Source organism: Chinchilla lanigera, unplaced genomic scaffold, assembly GCF_000276665.1.
Source record: "Chinchilla lanigera isolate Chin_1 unplaced genomic scaffold, ChiLan1.0 scaffold00009, whole genome shotgun sequence".
In the NCBI taxonomy this organism is placed as follows: domain Eukaryota; kingdom Metazoa; phylum Chordata; class Mammalia; order Rodentia; family Chinchillidae; genus Chinchilla; species Chinchilla lanigera.
The window spans coordinates 34,905,303-34,927,047 of record NW_004955410.1 but is presented as its reverse complement, the minus strand read 5'-3'; the positions used below and the strand labels follow the sequence as shown (position 1 = coordinate 34,927,047).

The following is a 21,745-nucleotide window of genomic DNA, read 5'->3' as shown; positions in this document are numbered from 1 at the left end:
TAACCTGATGTCAATAAAAGTTACTCCTGAAATTAGAAAATGCAATTAGAAAACACATAAATGCTTATATAACTACATCCTTAATTTTTGTTTCATTTTTTTAACTCAATGAATTTCCAAAATGGTCAATAGTATAGATACTCAAATTCCACCCAAAGCTTGAGTTTACAAGACAAACCTATACAATACCTTCTCTTCAAATTTCTCATAAAATTCAATTTTAAAAGCAGAAAATGTATTAAGTCCACTGCATGAATAAAGAGGATATGTTAATATGCATAATGTTTACTCTTAAAAAATAATCTATTGTTGCCCAAGCAAGGTAGCACCCACCAGGTGATGAATTATACTTATAATCCTAGCTACTTGGGAGTCTGAGGCAGGGGGATGGCATGTAGGAGTCCAGCCTAGGCAATTTATTGAGACCCAATATCAAAATTTTTAAAAGGGTTGGGGATATAGCTCAGTGGTAGAGCACTTGCCTAGCACACAATTCCAGGTGCATGGCAGAGGTAGCCTACTATAGCAAGCTTATTAACCTTAACATCCTGCCAGATAAATGCCTTTTTTATTGTCCAAAGAAAGAAAAACAACTAAACCATCTCTTCCCTCCTCTGCAAATACTTTATACTGGGATGAAAATGGGGAAGTTTTTGTGGAGATTCCTCAAGAAACTAGGATTAGAAATCCCACTTAACCCAGCTATTCCCCTTCTGGGCATTTTCCCAAAAGAATTAAAAACATCATACCACAGCGATATATGTGCACCCATGTTTATAGCAGCCAATTTGTCATAGCTAAACCTTGGAAACAATCCAAATGCCCATCAACTGAGGAATGGATAAAAAGGATGTATTTTTATACAATGGAGTATTATTCAGCTATTAAAAAAATTTCTTTAAAAAGATAAACTCGAGGCTTTTACAGGTAAATGGATACAACTAGAGATCATACTCATAAGTGAAATAAATCAAACCCACATGTGTAAACGTCATATTGTCTCCCTAGTGTAAGAACCTGAAAGAGTAAATAAAACCCAAAACATACAATAGATATTATGAAAAGGAAAGAAATTGCTCAACAGAAGGAACAACTGGGATGAGGGAAAGGTGAAAAGCAAGAAAGAAGAAGGGAAAAAAATATATATATATAGAATGATAGCTGGGGTAACTGTACTGCTGTTACCTAATCGTTTATTGAAAGGAACGGTTAATGCCTCTTTTTTTTTTCTTTTTGACCAATTTTGCATGCTTATATCTGGTAATCTGAACAAATAATTTGAAGACAACAATATGCAATATAACAACCAATGGTGAATTTCTGCCATCTTGTCTAGTGAAACTCTGTATCGTTTCTAACATATTTTTGTATTTATTTTTTATTTTTTTTAATGGCTTGATCTTGCATTCTTACATCTGGAAATCTGAGCAACTTTATTGAAGGTAACAATATGTAATATAATAACTACTGCTAATTTCTATCATTTTGTTCTGAAACCCTATATCATTTTTATTGTTTTTGCTTTGTTTTGTTTTTACCTATGTTGTTGGTATTTTGCTATTGTTCTTTTTTGATTATTCTCTTTAAAATAAAAGTTTTTCCCAAAGTAACAGGCCCACAGCAAACATTTTTAATAGACATTAAAAATGACTATGAAATGATATAACAGTATTCAACTGGTTCATTTGTAATACAAGGACTCACACAAGCCGATTTTTAATACTGAAATTTACAATTTGAAGTGCAAAAACCTTTTACATTTAAAATGATTTACATGGAAATTTTAGCTCTATTATGTATTACTCAGTGCCTTAATCTTTTTACAGTGTTATGGTTATGAACACATTGTTTCACTAGATCACAGCGCATAGACCTGAGTAGGCCTATGTCATATCTTTGCACTTCCTATGTATGTACATCATATGAATGAGTTTTAGTTGCCTTTATTTACTTGTGTCTCAAATAAATTTCTGCTTTTCTATGTGCCTCTTACAAACAGTCCCTGCATTCTAACAGAATAGATCAAACCCACTACAGATTAAAATAATAACAAATCTGTTAAATTGTGCCCCAAACAAAACCACATAGGTCCTGACTATTTCTGTCCAACTTTTAAATTCAGTCTTTTTTAACATTTATTTATCTCTAACAGATGATAGATGTCCTATCCATATCAAATACCAGATGAAATATTAGATTGGAAAGTTTTTAATTAAATGAAAGTACTGACAACAAACAGCAATCATTTTGTTATAAATGCGGTATCAAGAAAGTTCATGAGCTTTATGACACTAGCTAGAAATATGTGGCTTTTTGGGTTTGGAGTTTTGGTTCCATGCAATCAGCTAGCTGTATGTTCCTGAAAGTCAAGTATGTTACTAACAGATAGATCAAATAGAATTTAACAATGAAGGGGTATATTGGGCCAAGCAGGCTACAAAAATATTTATTTTTTAAGTGGAAAATGTATATTGAGAAGTTTTATAACGTCCAATAGGCCCACACTGACTGCTGATATTTCTTACCAAGAGAATATTAAATAGAAATCTGGAACTAAATTTACAGTCAGTGTTTGGAATGAGCAGGGAATATTTAGCCCTACAGCGAAGTATGCAACTTAGTAACCATTTGTCATAGAAGATGGGAGAAGGGGTAAAAGCAAACTAGAAAACCAAATGTTTAATCAACAAATTTCTTTGACAATGAAGGTATCTGATAAGTTTACCACAAGTAATCATAAATTATTGGTGCTGATCATTCCATTATATTTTTTGAAAATAGCTTGGTGCTGTCTGAGTAAATCACACTTTGCCTAGGGCTATGTAGCTTACCTCGATTATTTCAGAATCATCTAAAATGACTCATTTTTCTATTAAAATGATGAATGAGCTAAATGAGGTATGTAATAAATACTGCAGGTTTGTACTGTAAACAGATTCCTTTTCTCTAGAGAATGAAGTCTTACTTCATTTGGTAATTCTACCCCTCGGTATGTTCAGAAGTCATCCTGAAACTACATTCAGCAGAGAAAAATGTAGATAGAGTGAGCCATACTGAACAAAATGGTGAATGTCTGTATGATTATAAAAGGGTTATTCCCCTTTAACCAAAGAATAAACATCCTCACACGCATCATCCAAGCATACCGAGACTACCGAGAACAAAAAAAGGGCCGAACTCAATTCCTTCTAGGAATGATTCCTATGCAATAAAAGCAAGGATATTTAAAAGGAATAAACACAGTGCCGGAAAGTTCATTAATGTGGGAATGATTCCTAAGCAATAGAAGCAAGGATATTTAAAAGAAATAAATACAGAGAGGGAAAATTCATTAATGTCCAAACTCCAAAAATAAAGTAGCTCTCATTGCACGTGATATATCACATAATAAATGATACTGCTATTCGATTTTCTACTGAATTCACTAAATCACAGGTCCATGCACAATGGGTAGAAAGCAATTCACAAAGGCTGTATCAGAACTGACAGTTGAGACTTGCCATGAAGGCAAATTGGAAAGATTGCTATAGAACAAAAGGAGCTCAAATGCTTTAGTCTCATTCAAAACATAATGTGTAAACCACTTAATTGGGATTTGTAAGGCTTGACAGACTTGATCACACTTATGTTAAACTTTTAATTTGTTACACATTAAAGCAAACACTGAGGGCCATATTTCTTAGCCTCTTCAGTAGGAAATGATATTATGATGTCAGTTCAATAAAATCCTGAAGCCCTAATGACAATTCATTTTCAACCAGGCTGTGAAGCAAATATAGTAACAATAAATGCCAAGTCATTATAAAGAGATGGAATTATTACCAGCCTTTTGAACCTTAGTTACCTATGGATTTTTTACTCAGTGTGCTCCATATCTCACCTGGACATCCATAATGACCTAAGTGATAGGATGTCAATAAGCTATTTACGGCAGGCTACCATATAGGATACCAGTCAACAAGAGCTGCGCTGGGCCAACCAGTCTGCAAACAACTTGATGAATTTTTAAGTTTTTAAAATGAAAATATGACCTTTTAAGCAGAGTTGCTCCTCACAGCTGTCTCTAAACTGTCTAACTACCCAATGAGAACTCCAACATATCCTACTTGTGTTGCCTTCCCAAGTCATTCTCTCAACAAGGTCATACAGTCTGAAACAGTCTTTCGGAAAAAGGCAATGTAAGTGAATTGTAGTCACCTCTATGTTGTGTTACTGGCTGTCCCCAATCTTGACAGTGAGATTTAATATTCAATACAAAACACAGCTATTTTCTATCTCTAGGCCCTTACTACCTGGACAACATGAAATCATGGTTCTCTAAGGTTCTTTGGGAATGTTAGGATCCTAAGTATTTCTGCTTAAGAAAAGGGTTCAACAATACATTTAAGAAATATATTCATCTGGCTGCAGATCAGAGCAACTGAGCAACTTCATGAGGCCATGTCAAACTTAAAAATAAAAAAGGGTTGGGGATGTAGCTCTGTGAGAAGGCCCTAGGCTCAATCCCCAGTACTGCAATCAGTCAATCAATCACTTCATTTGGGTAAGTTTTCAGAATACAAGCAGTGTTAAAGTCTGTATGCAGTCTTAATCATTCTTTGGGTTTTTCTTATAAAGGCTCAGCTACCTAAAACAAAACATGTTTTTCCTCTCCCACTGTACCAGTAAACATATTTAAAGCTGCCCCTGCAATCCACAGAATATTTGATTAACAATCTCTGCATAGGTTGTATGCATTCCAGCTGACAATAATAATGCCACCCTAACACACACAAAGCAGAAACAAACATGATAACAAGGGACAAAAAAGGAGAAAAGAGGGTAAGAATGCTTTATCTTGCAAACTACAGTGGTATGCTGAATCCAAATGCACAGGAGGCAAAATGATAGTGTGCCTCTGCTCTTACCTGTCTTGAGGGATGCTGGCCTTTGAAATTCCTAGTAAACTATAAACTGAGCAAGAGTCAGAACAAATGGATTCCAAATCTTGTCTTCACCAATAACCTTCAGGAAAACATCCTAAATTTGAGAGCCTCAAGTCCCTCGAAAATGATGTGTGTGCACATGTGTGTGTGCACGCACATGTGTGTATGTATACACACATTTATTTTATTTTACTTTATTTTATTTTATTTATTTTTGGTGGTGGTGGTACTGGGGATTGAACCCAGGGAATGCTGAGCTACATCCCCAGCCCTTTTTATTTTGAGACAGGGTGTCACCAAGTTGCCCAGGCTGACTTCTTGAACTTTTAATCTCCCTGCCTCTGCCTCCCAAGTAACTGTGATTACAGGCATGCACCACAACACCTGGTAGCAACTGCATATTTAAATAATTTAAAAGCAAAAGTTTAAAGTTCTTATTTTTGGCATTCAACACACACTATTACTCTACATATATCCAGATAACTGGGATCTAATGTCTATGGCAAGAAAATCAGCACACAGCTTATATGACCAGAGAGAAAATTTTAATAGAATTATAATCAAAGTACTAAATTACACCAAAAAGTAGAAACATTTTCTAAAAATTGTCTTTAAATGCCCAATAAAAGAACCCAGCAAAATTGCTGTTCCCCTGAACATCCTTCCCTAGATATCTACAGTGTTTACACCCAAACTGATCACTTTTAACTCTTCTTTTACACAAAACTTTGCGGCTTGAATTTTGTTGATCATTTCAAACTTACAATCACAGCTGTATCTTTTGCCCTTGGGTAGAACAGCACTTATGGCACTTATAGTTGGACACCAACAGAACTCTTAACTACTTCCTTTAGTCATTTTTCTCCATGCCCTAAATTCAAAACCTTTTTCTCTCTTACCATAAAAATCTCAACTGTCACAGTTTGAAGCACAAAGAAAACAGAACTGAAAAGCACACAGCACAAAATTAATCAATTCTTCCTCTTGATCGCTTCACTGATGCATACCAGACAAAAAGGAGACTAGGGATGAAAAGTGACATTTTACTCAAACAGTCACTTACATTTGCAAAAACTAAATTTATGCACTCACCTGCCCTATTTTTTCCATGTGTTAAGTTTTTCTAAACAGTCCAAGGTTTTATAAAATCAAAACTTATAACACAAGTAGAAAAAGTCCGAAGTAAGAATGACTTTCACCACAAAGTTTTGATTGGAGACTTTGAGAAAAAGTACCCAGATCTAATTCACTTGTGCATCCCCAGCAACTACCAGTGCCCAATACACACTAGGTGTTTGATAAATTTGTGATACAGAAAAAACGCAGAAAGAGGCCACAGTACTCCTGAGCTAACATTCTCACCAACAGCTGCACAAAACAATTAGTGCAGTATCTGAAGCCAGGATCTTCCTCGATTTGACACCCAAGTCACACTTCATAATATATTCTTAACCCAGGAAATATTTTAAAGCTGATCATTAATTTTTCTATTTAAAATGATAAAGAGTTCCTGATTGTATCAGTCAGCTTTCCTGTTCCTGGGACAAAATGCCTCATATACACAACTTAGAGGAGAAAATGGCTTATTTGGTCCCAGTTTCAGAGGTGTCAGCCCATGGTCAGCTGGCACTAAGGTGGGAACATCACGGCAGAAGGGCATGGTGGACCAAAGCTGCTCACTACTTGGCAGTCAGGAAGCTAAGTGTAGGAAAAGGACCAGAGGCGAAGGGGCAGATACAGCCCCAAGAACCTACCTCCATGACACACCAGACACACCCGGAATCTCTCAGGTCAATCAAGATGACACTTAAGATTAACTGTCACACTGGTATTAGAAACCCTGCAGTTGGCCTTGATGCTTCTCTCAATCTTTCAATCTTAAAATCCTAGTTATATTATTTCCTAAATGATATATTCTCCACATTCCTGCCATCACTGTGCTAACTTAAGCACTACCTTTTCTCACCTCCATTAATGTAAGGCCTTCGAACTGGTCTCTATTCTTCAAGTCAGGTCTTCACTCTTCACTAGAGAGCTACCAAATGTCTTTCGAACCACTTCACTCTCCCTTCAAACTTTGCTATTTAGTACAGGATTTTTTACAGGTATAATCTCCATTGTCTTAGCTCTGCCAACTACTTCTGCCTCATCCCTCCACTCTCCTTGTCCTCTACTTCCCACTCAATAACTCCTCGTAGTGCCTACTATCTCCATGAATTTAAGCTTTTGCCTGCAATATCCTAGGCCATACCATCTCTACTCCTCAAACTGGGATAGAAGGCACAAATTCCTAGTCATACTTCAAGATTCAGCTCTGGCATCATTTCTCTAGAAAATCCTTCCCATCCTTCTCCACTTTTTCCATGATTTGAATATATTCAATTATTCATTTATTCAAGTATTCATTTATTCTAGCAACTACTTGCTATTTGTTTGGCACTGGTATATATTAGGTATTTAAACATGTCAAACAAATGAACACTGGCACAGCAATGAGCTAAAAGACAAACAGGCTGCTTTCTCAAAAATGAGAATTCTCACAAAACTGTAAGTAGTATGGCTTTATAACAGAAATAACCCTTCTGAGCATTACTGTCATTATTATCAGCAGCAACAGCATTAAAAGACTAGGGACTGAACCTAGGGCTTTGGGCATGCTCGGCAAGATTCCCGGCCCTTATTTTGAGATAGGGTCTTGCCAAATTGCCCAAGCAAGGCCTGAACTTGTAAGCCTACCTCAGTGGCCAGAGTAGCTGGAATTACAGGAGTACACCATTATACTAGGTGTAAGCATTATTTTTAATGTATCTGTCTCCTGAATTATATAGTGAATTCCTTAAGGACAGGACCTTGTCTTTTTCATTTATAAATCCTTAATATCTAGCACAATAATTTTCATTCAGTAAGCACTTGATAAAACTTCTGTTCCAAGAATGAAGGAAACTCATGTATAAGTTTTTAAGCTTCAGAATATTGAAGTAAATACTGTCTTATGTAAGTAAATTAAGGTTTAAAGTGTAGATTTTTAAAAACTGAAATACTGAATCATACTACAATGAATAACAAGAAATAACTAACATTAATGAACATAATTTAGTAAGACAGAAAAAAGTGAATCAAAATTTTGAGATTCTAAAACAAATCAAATATGGTTGCAAAGACAAAAATGATATGAACCCACTATTCTTTAATTGAAAAAAATATAGTAACACAGCAAGTATTAAGAGTACACACACAAGATCTTAAAAAGTACACAAAATACCAAGTTGCGTTAACTTTACAGATTTCTCAGTTCTATCCTTTTCTTAATTAGTTTTCCCTCTTTACAGAGCTGCTTTCCTGCTCCTACTATAAGAAGCACACCTTGAAGTGTTGGGAGCTGCCTTAGCCGCTCCCCTAAGATGGCGCCTGTTTCCTGCTTCCGGGTTCTTGTTGCCGCGTAAACAACCTTGTAAAACGTGTGTCTGCCTGGATACTGATGATTCTGACCTATCAGCTTGTAACCCTTGCTTTGCATTGATTGGCTACTCAGACCTTATATAAGTGTGCGTCTCTGCCCCCAAAGGGAGAGAAGGGAAGGATAGATGAGGGTGGAGGATCTTGTCAGATCCAACAGCGCTGTACATAATAAACATTGAGAGCTGACTCATTTGCGACTAAGTTCTTACTAAAACGGCGCCGGACATTGAAGGTGAATTTCATTTGATGTTTTCAGAGGTAAAATAATCCGTGAACTGCCTCTCCAAAACCTCTAGATAAAATCAGCTGATTAAAATACTAGCATTTCTTCTAAAGGGGAAAGTTGTGACCTGGTCCTTTAAAATGTCAATGGCAGGGTTATTGTGAGTCTACCCTCCAAAGTGTTTAAAGAAGTCAGCTGCCAGGAAAACTGTGCAAAGAAAAGCCTAGACTCACATCTAGGAACACAGGAATTTAGTTTCAACAGTTAATGAGGATGGAAAATCGGGATAAGGGAGTACATTTCCTTCACAGCACAGCATAAGCACCCCTATCTGCAAATCGGACATGTTGCAAAATCCAAAACTTTTTGAGGGCTGTCATAATGCCACAAGTGACCAATTCCACATGTGACCTCATGTAAGACATCACAGTCAAAACACAGATGTGATAAAATACTGAATAAAATTATCTTTGGGCTATATTTACATGGTACATATGAAACATGGATAAATTTCATGTTTAGGCTGGGGTCCCATCCCTAAGAGATCTCATTATAAATAAATATCACAAATTCTAAAATCTCCACAACACTTCTGGTCCACACATTGGGCATAGGAGATGCTCAATCTGTACCAATATCACTTCAGTCAGCCCCTCCTCCCATTCCAGTTCGTAAACACAGCTTTCTATTTATTTCAAATGTGTGAAACCCAACCTCTACTCCACTGTAGGCTGTGCCATGTGGGTTTTAAATAAAGAGGAACAAACCAATGTCTGATCATCTTTCAAAAGGCCCCGCATACTGGAGTTAAGAACAGCAGTGCCAGGCGTGCCGGTATAGACCGGTAATTCCAGCACTAGAGGCTGAGATAGAAGGGCTACAAATTCAAGTCCAGCCTGAGCAACTTAGCAAGATGTTTTCTTGGTAATTTTTATATTTTTAAAATTTTCTATTAACAACCTTGCATTATTTTAATCATTAGGGGAAAACTCTTTGAAATATATTCAATCATTAAAAAGTAACCATACAAAAACTTTATTAGTAGTATCAAACTTTCCGTATATAATTGAAATGTTTTCAAATGTGAAGGTGATTATAAGAGCACAAAAGTAAGTACACTGACTTGGGAAATATGTTCACACACATGAATATAAATGTCTCACACAAACAGTGGAAATCAAAAACAATTATTAAAAATAAATTTTAATAATTAAAAATATGAAAATATTAACAAAATCATCTCTGTATAGTGGTACTTTCAACTGATACTAAGATTTGTTTGGGTTTACTTTCTGACCTTTATCCAATGAATGCATGTCTTTTACAACAGCAAAATAAAAATAAATGGAGAAATACGGTAAATTGGGAATTACCTATTACCGAATCTGTCATAGGCAGCTATGGTGCTGAGGCTGTGATATACCAAATATTCAAGTACACTCCAGAAAAAGTCTCTCTGCATCAGATCTCCTCCCTTTGTATAAATTCTACTCATTCCCTACATGCTTTGAGGACTCTATCTGGCCAATATTATGATAGATGAGGAAATTCAGGAGCTGTGAGTACTATAATTTGCCATCTATACTATACAATCTAAGAATCACTACGAAACAAATCTACAAAATAGAATCCACAGTACCAGTTTCTTATGTGTGACCAGCTAAATAGAAAAAAAAAAAAAAAAGGTAAAAAATAGACAAGATTTATTAGGTAAAAAGAGAAAATAGGCTGAAGATAGGTTGTCTGAACCAAACCATATTCCAGTTACTACTGGCTAAGATTTTCATACTTCCACATTTTATTGCAAAAACTCTCTTTTTACGCCTTACAGGGTATGTATGTGTTTAATGAGCTTTTGAATCTTAGACTAAGTGAACAGGACAATATGTCGAATTGAGGTGAAGAGAGGTCGAGAGAAATGTATTTCAAAGATAAGATATAAATGACAATAGGGAGAGAAAAAAAAGCCTTCCAAGGATTTTGCCCACAGGAAACTAAGAATTTTGCTCCCCCACCCCACCCCACTTCTTCCTCAAATTTGATCATTTCTCAAAGGACATTTCTTTCTTGGTTATCACCTCTTTCTGGCATCACTGTCTACCTATGCAGCCTGGGCCCTGGATTCGTCACCGAAGAAACAGTTTTGTTAGGCATTTTCCTCCCTTTCATTTTTTTCTATTTGATCATAGGTTGGATTTTCAAAGAAACAATCGAGGTAAAGAACATGAGAGAACAGTTCACAATAATTTATTACACATTTTGCATAGAACTAGAACAGCGAAGCTCAAAATTTCCCAACAGAGAAATAATAAATGTTCATCGACAGCGAACAGTTAACTACTCTAATTTGATCATTACATGTTGTATACATGTACTGCATCATCATATTATACTCCATAAACATGTGCAATTATGTGAACTTAAACTGAAAGAAAAAAATGTCAATCTTCTAAAAATTAATGCATGTTTGAGACAATTACTGTAAAAGAGAAGAGGCAGGGACAGAGACAGAATGGCTAGAAGAGAAGTTGATACTTTCCTTGAAGAGTTTTAGAAATTCCCAGATGCCTGATGAACTAGGACCTCTGCCATTCAAATGTCTAAATTATAAAGCCCCGTTTTCCCTCTCCCTCACATTCCCAGCTGTGGTCCAACAAGAACTAAGGTTCTGACAAGTTATATCTGGGTTTCGGGAAAGGCTGAAGTGCCGACTATGCAGTTAGGACTGCAGGCTTAACCTAAGCAGATCAACTTTTATCTAATAACGGGCAAACATTTAATACATTACGTGGAACACAGAAGGCTGAACATTATTTGCTATTAACAACTACACTTTGGAAGAATGTTCCATGACAGAAGTAAATATTCACAATGCTAAACACTATTTATAGCATTATCCATATTTCAAAATATGTAATAAACCTAGAAAACATATTCTAGAGGGAAATGCACTCCTGTGCAAACCATGTGAGAAAGACACATTTATGGGTGCCTTTTAAACTTTTTTCAATGAATAATCTTTTCTTAAAAAATATTTATAGCATCTTTTTAAACATTAAAAAATCTTTTATTAAAAAATCAATTCCTTTAAAAAAGATTATTCCCAACACCACCCTTGCTTGACATCTTTTCCTTTCTAAAGCCCAGAGTTGACTGACCAAACCTTCAGTGACCTGTGCTGCAATCTGCCTAGGTAAACAACTGATGCTTGCTAGCAGGAAGAGAAAAACATTGAGGCTGCTGGCCCCAGAGGTTTCAAAGATAATAAAGCCAAAACCAAGGGAGTAAAAAGCAAACCAAGCACATTTCTCTGAGCACATTACACGTACACATGTTGGTGCATGTGTACTTACTGACAGCAATATTTCTTTTTAGTACTGGGGGTGGCACCCAGAGCCCTCTTTCTCACTGAGCTAATCCCCAGCACTTTTTATTCTTTTATATTCCAAGACAAGATCTCACTATGTCACTAAATCGCACCAGATGGGCTTGAATTTGTGATCCTCCTGCCTCAGCCTCACACACAGTCCTGGGATTGCAAGCATATACTATCCAGCCCAGGTTTACTTCAATTATTTCTAAAATTACTTGTTTTAAAGTCCTTGATGTTTTAATCTTAAATTGTCAGCTACTTATAAAGGCCAAAACTCGAGAGAATCTAAGCAAAAAAGAAAATAAATACCATCAACACTAAAACTTGGTACAGACATGCTCATTTTGTTAGGTAGCACATACACTAAAAACTGGCACAGTACCTAGCTTTTCCAAAACATCAGATTTCCATGTAAGCAAGTAATCTTTACAACTCACCAGGTGCTTTGCCTTCGCACGCTCCTCCTCATTTGATATCCTCTCTCGAAGGATAGCTCTGGTTAACTGCTCATTGGCTGCAGCCTTCTCTCGCTCAAGATCTGTCCCTTGCTTTAGTCTGAAAAGACAAGAATGGCCTCACTTAGAAAAAAAATTCGTTACTTCACATTATTTTTGGTTAAATAAAATAAATAGCTGTGTCAGTAGCTGAAAGTATCTTGCCCTTAATCTACAAAAGGTACAAAAGTAAATCCCAGGCAGCCTCTACCCTCACATTTAAATGACAGAATTCAAATATAAAGAAGCTTAAGGATTTGGCTGCCATACTATCTAGGTGTTATGAAGTTCTTCTTACCTGAAACAGAAATCTCTCCACCTGAGAATTCTTTCATTGGTGATTCTGTCTGCCTTCTAGAAATCTAAGTAATAAAACTAACAAATCATCTTTGTGACAAATACTTGAAAGTCTTATTATTTATTCAAGATGCACCAGACACTGTGTTGAGCCTTAGGAACACACTGATGGACAAAGTGGACAATTCCCTGTCTTAAGATTCTTACATTACAGTAGAGGTGAACTTACACCACAGTGGAGGTATCTTTCCACCCACTGTGTGATATTTTTCACCCTCATATGTAAATAAAGCAACACCTTTCAACAGCAGGCCCTTCTTCTTCCAGAATGATGCCAATTTTTTCTCCTTACCTCCAAACTACATCAACATTCTAGACATAGTAGAGCAAAATAAGATAGGAGAATCTGGATCTATACATAATACTAATTCTATTAACAAAGTATAAGATTGCATTAAGTTTATCAGTAGCATCATCACACAACTAGGTCACATTAAGCTATAATCTACTAAAACCCCTCACTGTACATGAGAAAGATAAATTACTTTGGCACCGAGTTTTGCCATAGCTTTTGGCACAGAAAGCTATACAGTAATCACTAAATGCGAGAACATTTCACAGTCATCTCAGGGACAAAGAGTTTCTGATTGCCTTTTCTTCTTTGAGAGAAAGAAAACCTCTATAGCATCATATCCTCAAAAGAATAAGCCATGCTCTTTAAAAAAAAAAAAAAAGGTAAAACTGTTATAATGGTATAATTCTGAGTAAAATCTTCTAAATGAATGAAAGCACCAAATTTTACTCAATAGTAGCCTATGAAATATTTTTAAAAGGATTTCTGTAAAGAACTATAAAAGATAAAATTTGTTGTTAGTATTTTTAATTTGCCATACCATCCTGATATTTAGGAATTTTCAGAAATCAATTATAATATGAGGTAGCTTTATAAAATATATTCTAAGACACAATTCTTTGATTCTAAAATGCAAACCCCTGTAGTTTTATGTTGAATTTTTAAAAAAGAATAGAAACAAATTACAACCTGCAATTTGAAATAATGATAAAGTAATCTTCAGAAAACTTTCTAAGCAGTAAGCACCATGATGTACAAACCAAACTTCTCTAAAGTACTGCATAAAGACCATATAATAAATTCAGCAACATCAATGATGTCAACACATTAACTCCACTGGACCTGTAAGAAAATCCTAACAATTACAAAATGCATCACTTCCCCAGAGGAGCAGTCCCGAACATGCAGTAGGCAAACAAGCAGCAAAAGCATCACCCTGGATCTTGCTAGAAAAGAAAATGCTCAGACACCACCCCACACGTACTGAATAGAAATTGTGAGAGCAGTACCCAGCAAGCTGCCTTTTAATAAGCACTCCAGGTGATTCTGGCAGATGCTAAACTTTGAGATCCAAAGCTCAATACACAAACTCTGAAGATATATCAAAGGAAAGTAACACCAAAATGGAGTGATCCACATGAGCATACTATACTGGTAACTGCTGAGGTTACTGAATCAGATTACGAAACTGTGTGTTTAGAGCACCTTTGGGGGCATATTAACATTACTAACGTTTATGGATCATCTACTACATGCCAAGCACTATGCTAGGCACTGCAAACACACACACACACACACACACACACACACACACACACACACACCCCTCTTAATAAAGTGACATTAATTCATGACATAAAAATAAATTCTATACAACTACATTTTATCAAATCATTTGCAGCATCAAATTTTAAAGTACTACTTAAACAATAACTTTTCTTCTAATTGAGTTTATTTGTATATGGCATAAATTTTGGTTATAAACAGAATTATAAGTGGTACAACTTAAATATTAGATCATAAAATTTTGGCAAGTTAATGAAAACAAAGCAAAAATATGAGTACAAAGTGTTCAATATTATAATAAAATGAAGGTTATTTAGCTTACCATACTTGGTTAAGATGAATGAACTCTGGATTTGGAATCCTGGGTCCAAATCAAGGCTGTGCTCCTAGTATTCTCCTTAACTTTCCTGAGTCTGCTGCTCCCATGAGTAAAATGCATTGATGTGACACCTACCTTATAGCGTCTACATGACAACACTTAGCAAAACATGTGCAATAGGTTAAGCCCTCAACAAATGTTAGGAGTTTTGATTTATATGTAGATGTCCCCCCAAAGCCTCCTGTACATAACGGTAAAGTTTTTAAAGTGTTTGGAGTGCCAGGGATATAGCTCTGCAGCACAGCAACTGCTTGGCAAGCACAAGGTCACGAATTTGATTACTGATATCATACAAAAAATAAATAAATAAAATAAAGTGTTTGGATTATGGGGGTGGTGTGGAAGGAAGGTTTGGGTCAGAAGTGGGTCATGTGAGTGTGACTTAGAAGAGGGTATCCCTCATTCTGGCTCCTTCCTGGATTCTCTCTGCCTCCTGGTTGCCTTGTGTGGGCAGCTAGTCCTCCTCCATGCCCCTGTGTCATCCCATCCTGTCTTGGAGCCAACAGACCATGCAAAGACTGGGATTACTGAAACATGAGCCAAAATAAACCTTACCTCCTTTATGTAGTGAATGTTAGGCATTCTGTCCCAGCAAGGAGGAAAGGGACTAAGACATTAGATAAGTAGCAGTAATAGTAATAATAATACTCACCATGTAATAATAATACCCACCAGTAATAACAATAGTACCCACTATGGGGTCAGGAATACAGAGAAATCAACAATTTTCTGAAATGAAGAAGAAAACCTCTAAATTCACTTAATATACTGTGACTACATGGCTTTGTCTTTTCCATCTTCTCTCCCAATACTGTGCCAACAGGAAGTTCTGCTTTATTTTTATGATCTTCAAGTACTTCTAAAACTGAAAACTTACTCTTGACTCTAGCAATCCTTCTCTCTGACAGGCTTTTTTCTTCCTTTCTCACTTGCCCATAAGCTCCTTTGCTGACTGCTATACCCTTAATACTTGTTACTGTACCCACCACATAGTGAGCACTCAAAAAAAACTTAAGTACATGCATATATGTATGAATGAATGAGTGGTATATTTCTAAACACAGACAAAAATAACAAGCCTTGGAAAACAGCACACTGAGGGATATCAGAAACAATTAGGAAGACAAGCTGGACCCTTAGAATATGCCAGTCATACATACTGTAATCCAGACTACATTAAATGACCTACAATGAAAAGGGTCACAGAATATGTACAACTAACTGTGCTTAAGTTTTAGATGCACAGATTGTCACAAATTGATTAAAATTATTTTTCTTTCTTAGTAAATACTTCCAGTTACTTTCATTTATCTTTACAAATACAACTACACATATTCTCAGTTTATTTTAAAGGAATGTCTGCTCTGTGCAGTGACTGTTTAAGAAACAAAATTTTGTATGTTCTGGGAGCTTGGCAGGAGGTCCCAGGACAAATTTTCATTTCGTATCAGCAACTTGGCTGTATAATGGAATAAATCTGTTTTCTCCACTTTAAAATCTTAAGGATGAACTATATAATCTTAAGGCCCCCTGCAGCTAATCATCTTACAAATGTCATACCTCAAATATGCTATTCTCCATGCCATAAAATTCCTGAAGAAGGCATTTGCAGAGGATAAATGAGAGATATTATCTCCAAATTTTAATACTACTACGATTTTCATTCAATGGACACCTATTTCTACTCTGATTCTTAGATTTTCTGTTTAACAAAAATTGTTCACTTTGTTAAGAGTAAATGGATTCACAAAATCAGTCAGTAGCTAATCACTGTGTTCCAAGCACTGTTCTGATGACTGAGAAAATAATAGTGAACAACAGGCGCAGTATCTGCCTTCATGAAGCTTAATGATTAAGTTACAAATGAGAAATGCATATTTTTCCTTTTTACAAATTTTATTAGTACATGTTTGTAGCACATAATGCTTTCATTCTCTGTGGGAAGCAGTACAGTTGCACAGGTGAATAACACATCTGAATTCGTCTTTTCCTCCCCTTTCTTTCCCTCCCTTCCCCCATCTCTTGTCCCCTTCCTTTTTCTTTTGTACATGTTTGCATTCCTATTATGACAGGACTGCTATGTGACTTGATGACTAATGGACAGTGGGCAAGCCACAAGGGCAAGGAAAAAGTGTCTTAGGCAGAGAGGAAACATCAACTAGAACTACAAGTACCCAGAACAAACTTCCTCTGAAGTCCTTTGGTGGCTTTAAAGGGCACCAGAAGCTTAAAATTGTCTCTGCAAAAAATATTATTTACATTCAAAATGTTTGGGAGGGTAGTTTAGATAAATGGTCTACTAATTAAGGCTTTGTTCTTTCCAGTGTCTTTAGAAGTAAAAGCTACAGACTAGAAACTTCCATCTTCTTTTTCCCCAATTTCCCCTCCAAAAAAAGGACTCACAGCAATTTTTTCCTATAAGCTACATCCTTAATTGACTCACTTAAATTGTTTAACAAACTATAGCCACTTTATAAAGAAAACTATATGTCCCAAATCCCCAATTCTTTTCAGAACTTCCTCTCTGATCCTTTGGTTTTATATCCCATCAAGCTATTAAATGACCATCTATGAAAGGCAGATGTATGTGTGTGGTCAGCCAATTTTTCTTTGAGCCACATGAGATGATCCTGCTTACTCCTCTGTGACTACTGACACAATGGTAGAGTTCTAACATCAGAAGCAATGCTATTTCTCACACACTCCCAGGCAAAGAAGGCTGATGCTCTGGCAATGAAAAGTAATTCTTAACTTGCCATTAGGTGAAAAGAAGGCATGGGATGAAATAAGTATTTCATTATTAACTTGGGTTCCGAAAGACTTAAGAACTGTCCCAAAACAAAATTAAACATACCAAGTAGTTGAGTGAATGCATTCCCTTTTTCATTTATTGGCATTTCCTACTTATTATATCAGATCTCCTACTCTAGTATTTCTCTACATTAAGCCCCTGATTTAAGTTTCATTTGAATTTCCTTCTTTTAAATACATATCTCTCCTCATTAAATTCTCTAGAGTTTTAAGCAAAGAAGTAGGAGTTTAGTGTAAACTTTTCTTATTTGCATTAAGTAATTGGATAGCTTGCCTAAGCTTAATGAAACAAATATACTAGTTGGTGCTGCCCTTCTACCTCAAGCCCTAGCAACTTAGCTATTTTTCTCAGTATTGTTCTCAATCAGGTGAGAGATGTAAGATACACCAGCAAAATGTATTTCTAAAAACCAGGCAAATCTCCTATAATCAGTATTATTACATGTCCTTTTAAATTAAAAAAGCTCTCACACATTCAACTCACATACATGTGTGCTATAAAGTCTAGTTCTATGTATTTCAGTCTCAGTCAAAACTAGCATTATTTCATTCTGAAGAACTTAAAGGTTTTAAGAAAGGAGAAGGGAAATTTTAGATAGGCATTTTTTTCTATCTTCAACTTTGTAGTGCTTCACGAGGGATGCAGTGTAATCTCCTTTTAAAATAAGAAAAACAGACATACTCTAAGGCAGGAAACACCCTAATCTGATAACCGAGTCATGTTTCTAAAAGCATCTAAGGGAGTGATAACAAACACTGCAGCACGCATGCCATAGGTTTGCCACCACTGACCTAGGGAGTAATCCCCGCTACAAGAGTTAGTTTCCATTCCATTGCTCATCTTTGTGATCACATAAACAAAGTTTTGAAAGCTTGCATCACTCATAACTATTTTAAAATACATTCTTTTTAAATTTATTTTTAGTACATCAAGTTAGAGTTTGGAGTCAAAATTATTACCAGCCCTTTCCTAAAAAGTAGTTTGGATTTCAATAGCCCTAAATGCTTATCTGAATTTGGATGCTGCTTATTTGGCCATGTGCAAACATTCGTATTTATTTTCATGTAGTTGACATATAATTCTATATAATTCTAAGTTAGAAAATTACATTATAATTTAATATATAAGGCCATTATAGTACTGAAAGAAAGTTGATAAGAACCTCAGATAATGGATAAGAACAAATGGGAAATAGCAACTGTTAGATATAAAGTGATCTGACTAAATGATTTATGTAAAATTGGACTACTGCCATTATACACAGATAATATCTGCAAAATATTGCAGTGTGCTTGACTCCAAGAGACTGTTGCAAACATTAGAAAAGAAAAATGACCGACTACAACCTGAATGGTCATTTTTTAATGCAAATGATAAATTTTATTTTAATGCATCATACTTTGTCAGAACATGCTGAACTAGCATTGAAAATATTGTTTACCATTCACTTTCAAACAGAAAAGCTGAGCTGGGTAATTCTATGAGCTAATTATTAAACTATTAAAAATAATGACAGAATAAGCATACAGCTTTCCATTTATAAGAGTTTACAAAAATAAAAGTACATAGCAAGCTTAAAACTTCTCAGTTCAAATTATTTCAAATCCTGGAAGAAATGTACATTGGTATCCAATATAAATATAGAAACATGGATGTACAATGATATAGCCGTATTAAATTCCTCTATAATATTTGTATGTGTGCCAGATGAGAACTAACATTTTATTGTGCTACTTTATATCAGGTACAGTTCTAAGCACATTACAGGTGTTATCTCATTTAAATCCTCACAGCCTGATTGAACAGATTATAATATTTCAGATAAGATGCTGAGGCCCAGAGAAATTACATAAAATTGAGGTTTACAAAAGTTATAAGTAATTTACTGACTGTCACAAAGCCGGTGAGGGATGAAGCCAGAATTAAACTAAGTCAGTCTGACTTCAATACCTGCACTCTCACAAAATACATACCCATGCCATTAGAATACCACGGGCACAGGGACAAGAGCTTTGACTTAAACACTGCTGTAACCAGACATTAAACAGTGCCTGACTCTTGGGAAGTATTCAGTAAATATATATTTGAAAGCATGAATCATGGGCATATTTTATTAAAGATTATACAACATAAGTATTTTTATATGATAATAATCTGGCAAATTCTCTGTATAAAATGGCAATTTAGCAATAAACAGCACTGTCTCGGAAAATGAATAATCTTCAAACCAGATGTTAACCCTTAAATGCCTAGTGATACATTTTTGGAATTCCCACAATCGTGGAACATAATAAAATGTGTTCTCTTCAAATTCTTGTTCCTTGAATTTTTCTAGATAACATACATGAACTTCATGCAAAAATTCAAAACATTTCAATCCTCAACATAAATGAGTTAAAGCAATAGTATGTGACCAGCATTAAAAACTGGTTCTGAAAATATCCAAGAGATGATCTATATTTTTATGTAAACATCATTTAAAATGGCATGCAGAAGATAATAATCAAGGTTCCTTCTGCTATACTTTGGCTCCTGAATGTCCCCCAAAGGTCCATGTGTTAAAGACTTGGTCCCCAAGGAGGTGCTAGAGGGAAAGGGTGAAACTTTCAAGAGGCAGGGCACTGTAGGAGGTCTTTCAGTCAGAGGAGGTATGCCTTTGAAGAGGATACTAAAACCCTACCCTCTTCCCCTGCCTCCCTTTTGCTTCCTGCCTAGTGATTGGGTGAGCAGATTTGCTCAGCCACTTAGTCCCACCATGAATATGTAGCCAACCAATCATAGACAAGCCTCCAAAACCATAAGCCAAAGTAAACTTGTTCTTTATATAAGTTACTCATCTTAGGTGTTTGCAATAGTAACGGAAAGCTGACTAACACAACTTTCTTTCCACAAGAACACTGTAAAAATGTAATTTTAGTTTAACTTACACTACAATTTTGTCACAATCTGAACATTTGCCTCTGTGCCTTCAAAATGATGCAAAACAAAAAAAACTCAGACCCAAACTAGAAGCTTAAATATAACTGGGGATTATCCTTAGTCATAATCCTAAACAGTTTCATCTCCCATTTACAAATTGTATATGATTCTGTTCCTAAAGTTCTTATTTCAATTCTCATTTGTGAATAAAATGCCACCTGCCTTGGATTTCCTTCTTCTTAACAACTATTTTCTCTTATATCATTTATAATTGAAGACTATCCTGATTTTAGTTCACAAGCTACTGTTACTACAAATATGACATCAGCCCTGCACCCACTCTCCCTCAGTAATTCATTATCAAACTCTCTAAAAGGAAATTACTCAACACCCCAAACCACTTGTACCTTTCCCCACTGGAATAACCTATGGCTAGTTCTTTGCCAGTCAGCTTAAACCAGATGATCAACCTTTTACCTTAAAGTATGCACTGATTATCGTAAGTCAAAATACACCTGAATAATAGTAGAGGAGGTAAAGAGGCCTACTGTCTAAACTGTGCCATTGATCAATAGGGCTTGAAATATCTGATTCATAGAAATTAAGGAAGGAAATGTTCATGCATGACCTATTACTATTAAAGATTCATTTAGAAAGTATCCACACCTGTTCCTTTGAATCCTACCCTACAGTAGCATTCCCGGATGGATGCTGCAGCTGTTTAGTCACATGCTAGAAGAAGACACGTATGAATTCACCTGGAGGAGAAAGAAACTTGAGGACAAATACAGGCATTCCTAGGGTAAATCCCCTTCATCAGCACCCAGTGTGCAAACTATAAAGTGCTGTAGCAAGTCTCTATCCCAAAGCAGCCTCAGCCCTGAGCAGATGATAATGTGAAATGGCAGTGACCAGAGATAGTAACTGGAATCCCATAAAGATAACTCTAAAATATGAGAGAATCACACCACAGCACATAATCAAGCCTTTTACATCATTTTGCACTTGGGCTCATTTTCCACAACAGACACATTTTTCCAGGACAAATATATTTGACATTATTATGTCACTGGTAAGCTGCTATGTCCTAGGAAAACTTTGGCCAGCAGTAGAGAAGACATTAGCATTCTAAGACACATTAGTACTTCTTTTCTATTTCAAAGAACCAAACTATAACTTCTCACCCCCCAGTTGCACGAGCCTCTCAGACATGGAGCTGGTAGAG

The 21,745-nt window shown here is 35.8% G+C and overlaps 1 protein-coding gene across 2 annotated transcripts in view; it reads right to left on the bottom strand.

Moving 5' to 3' along the window:
• Chchd3 (coiled-coil-helix-coiled-coil-helix domain containing 3) overlaps positions 1–21,745 on the bottom strand; it is a 274,739-nt gene that overhangs the window by 166,351 nt on the left and 86,643 nt on the right. For both annotated transcript variants that reach the window (XM_013510637.1, XM_005377542.2), the window contains exon 4: positions 12,418–12,535. In XM_013510637.1, coding sequence (XP_013366091.1) covers positions 12,418–12,535 — 118 coding nt within the window. The remainder of the gene's footprint in view (positions 1–12,417; positions 12,536–21,745) is intronic.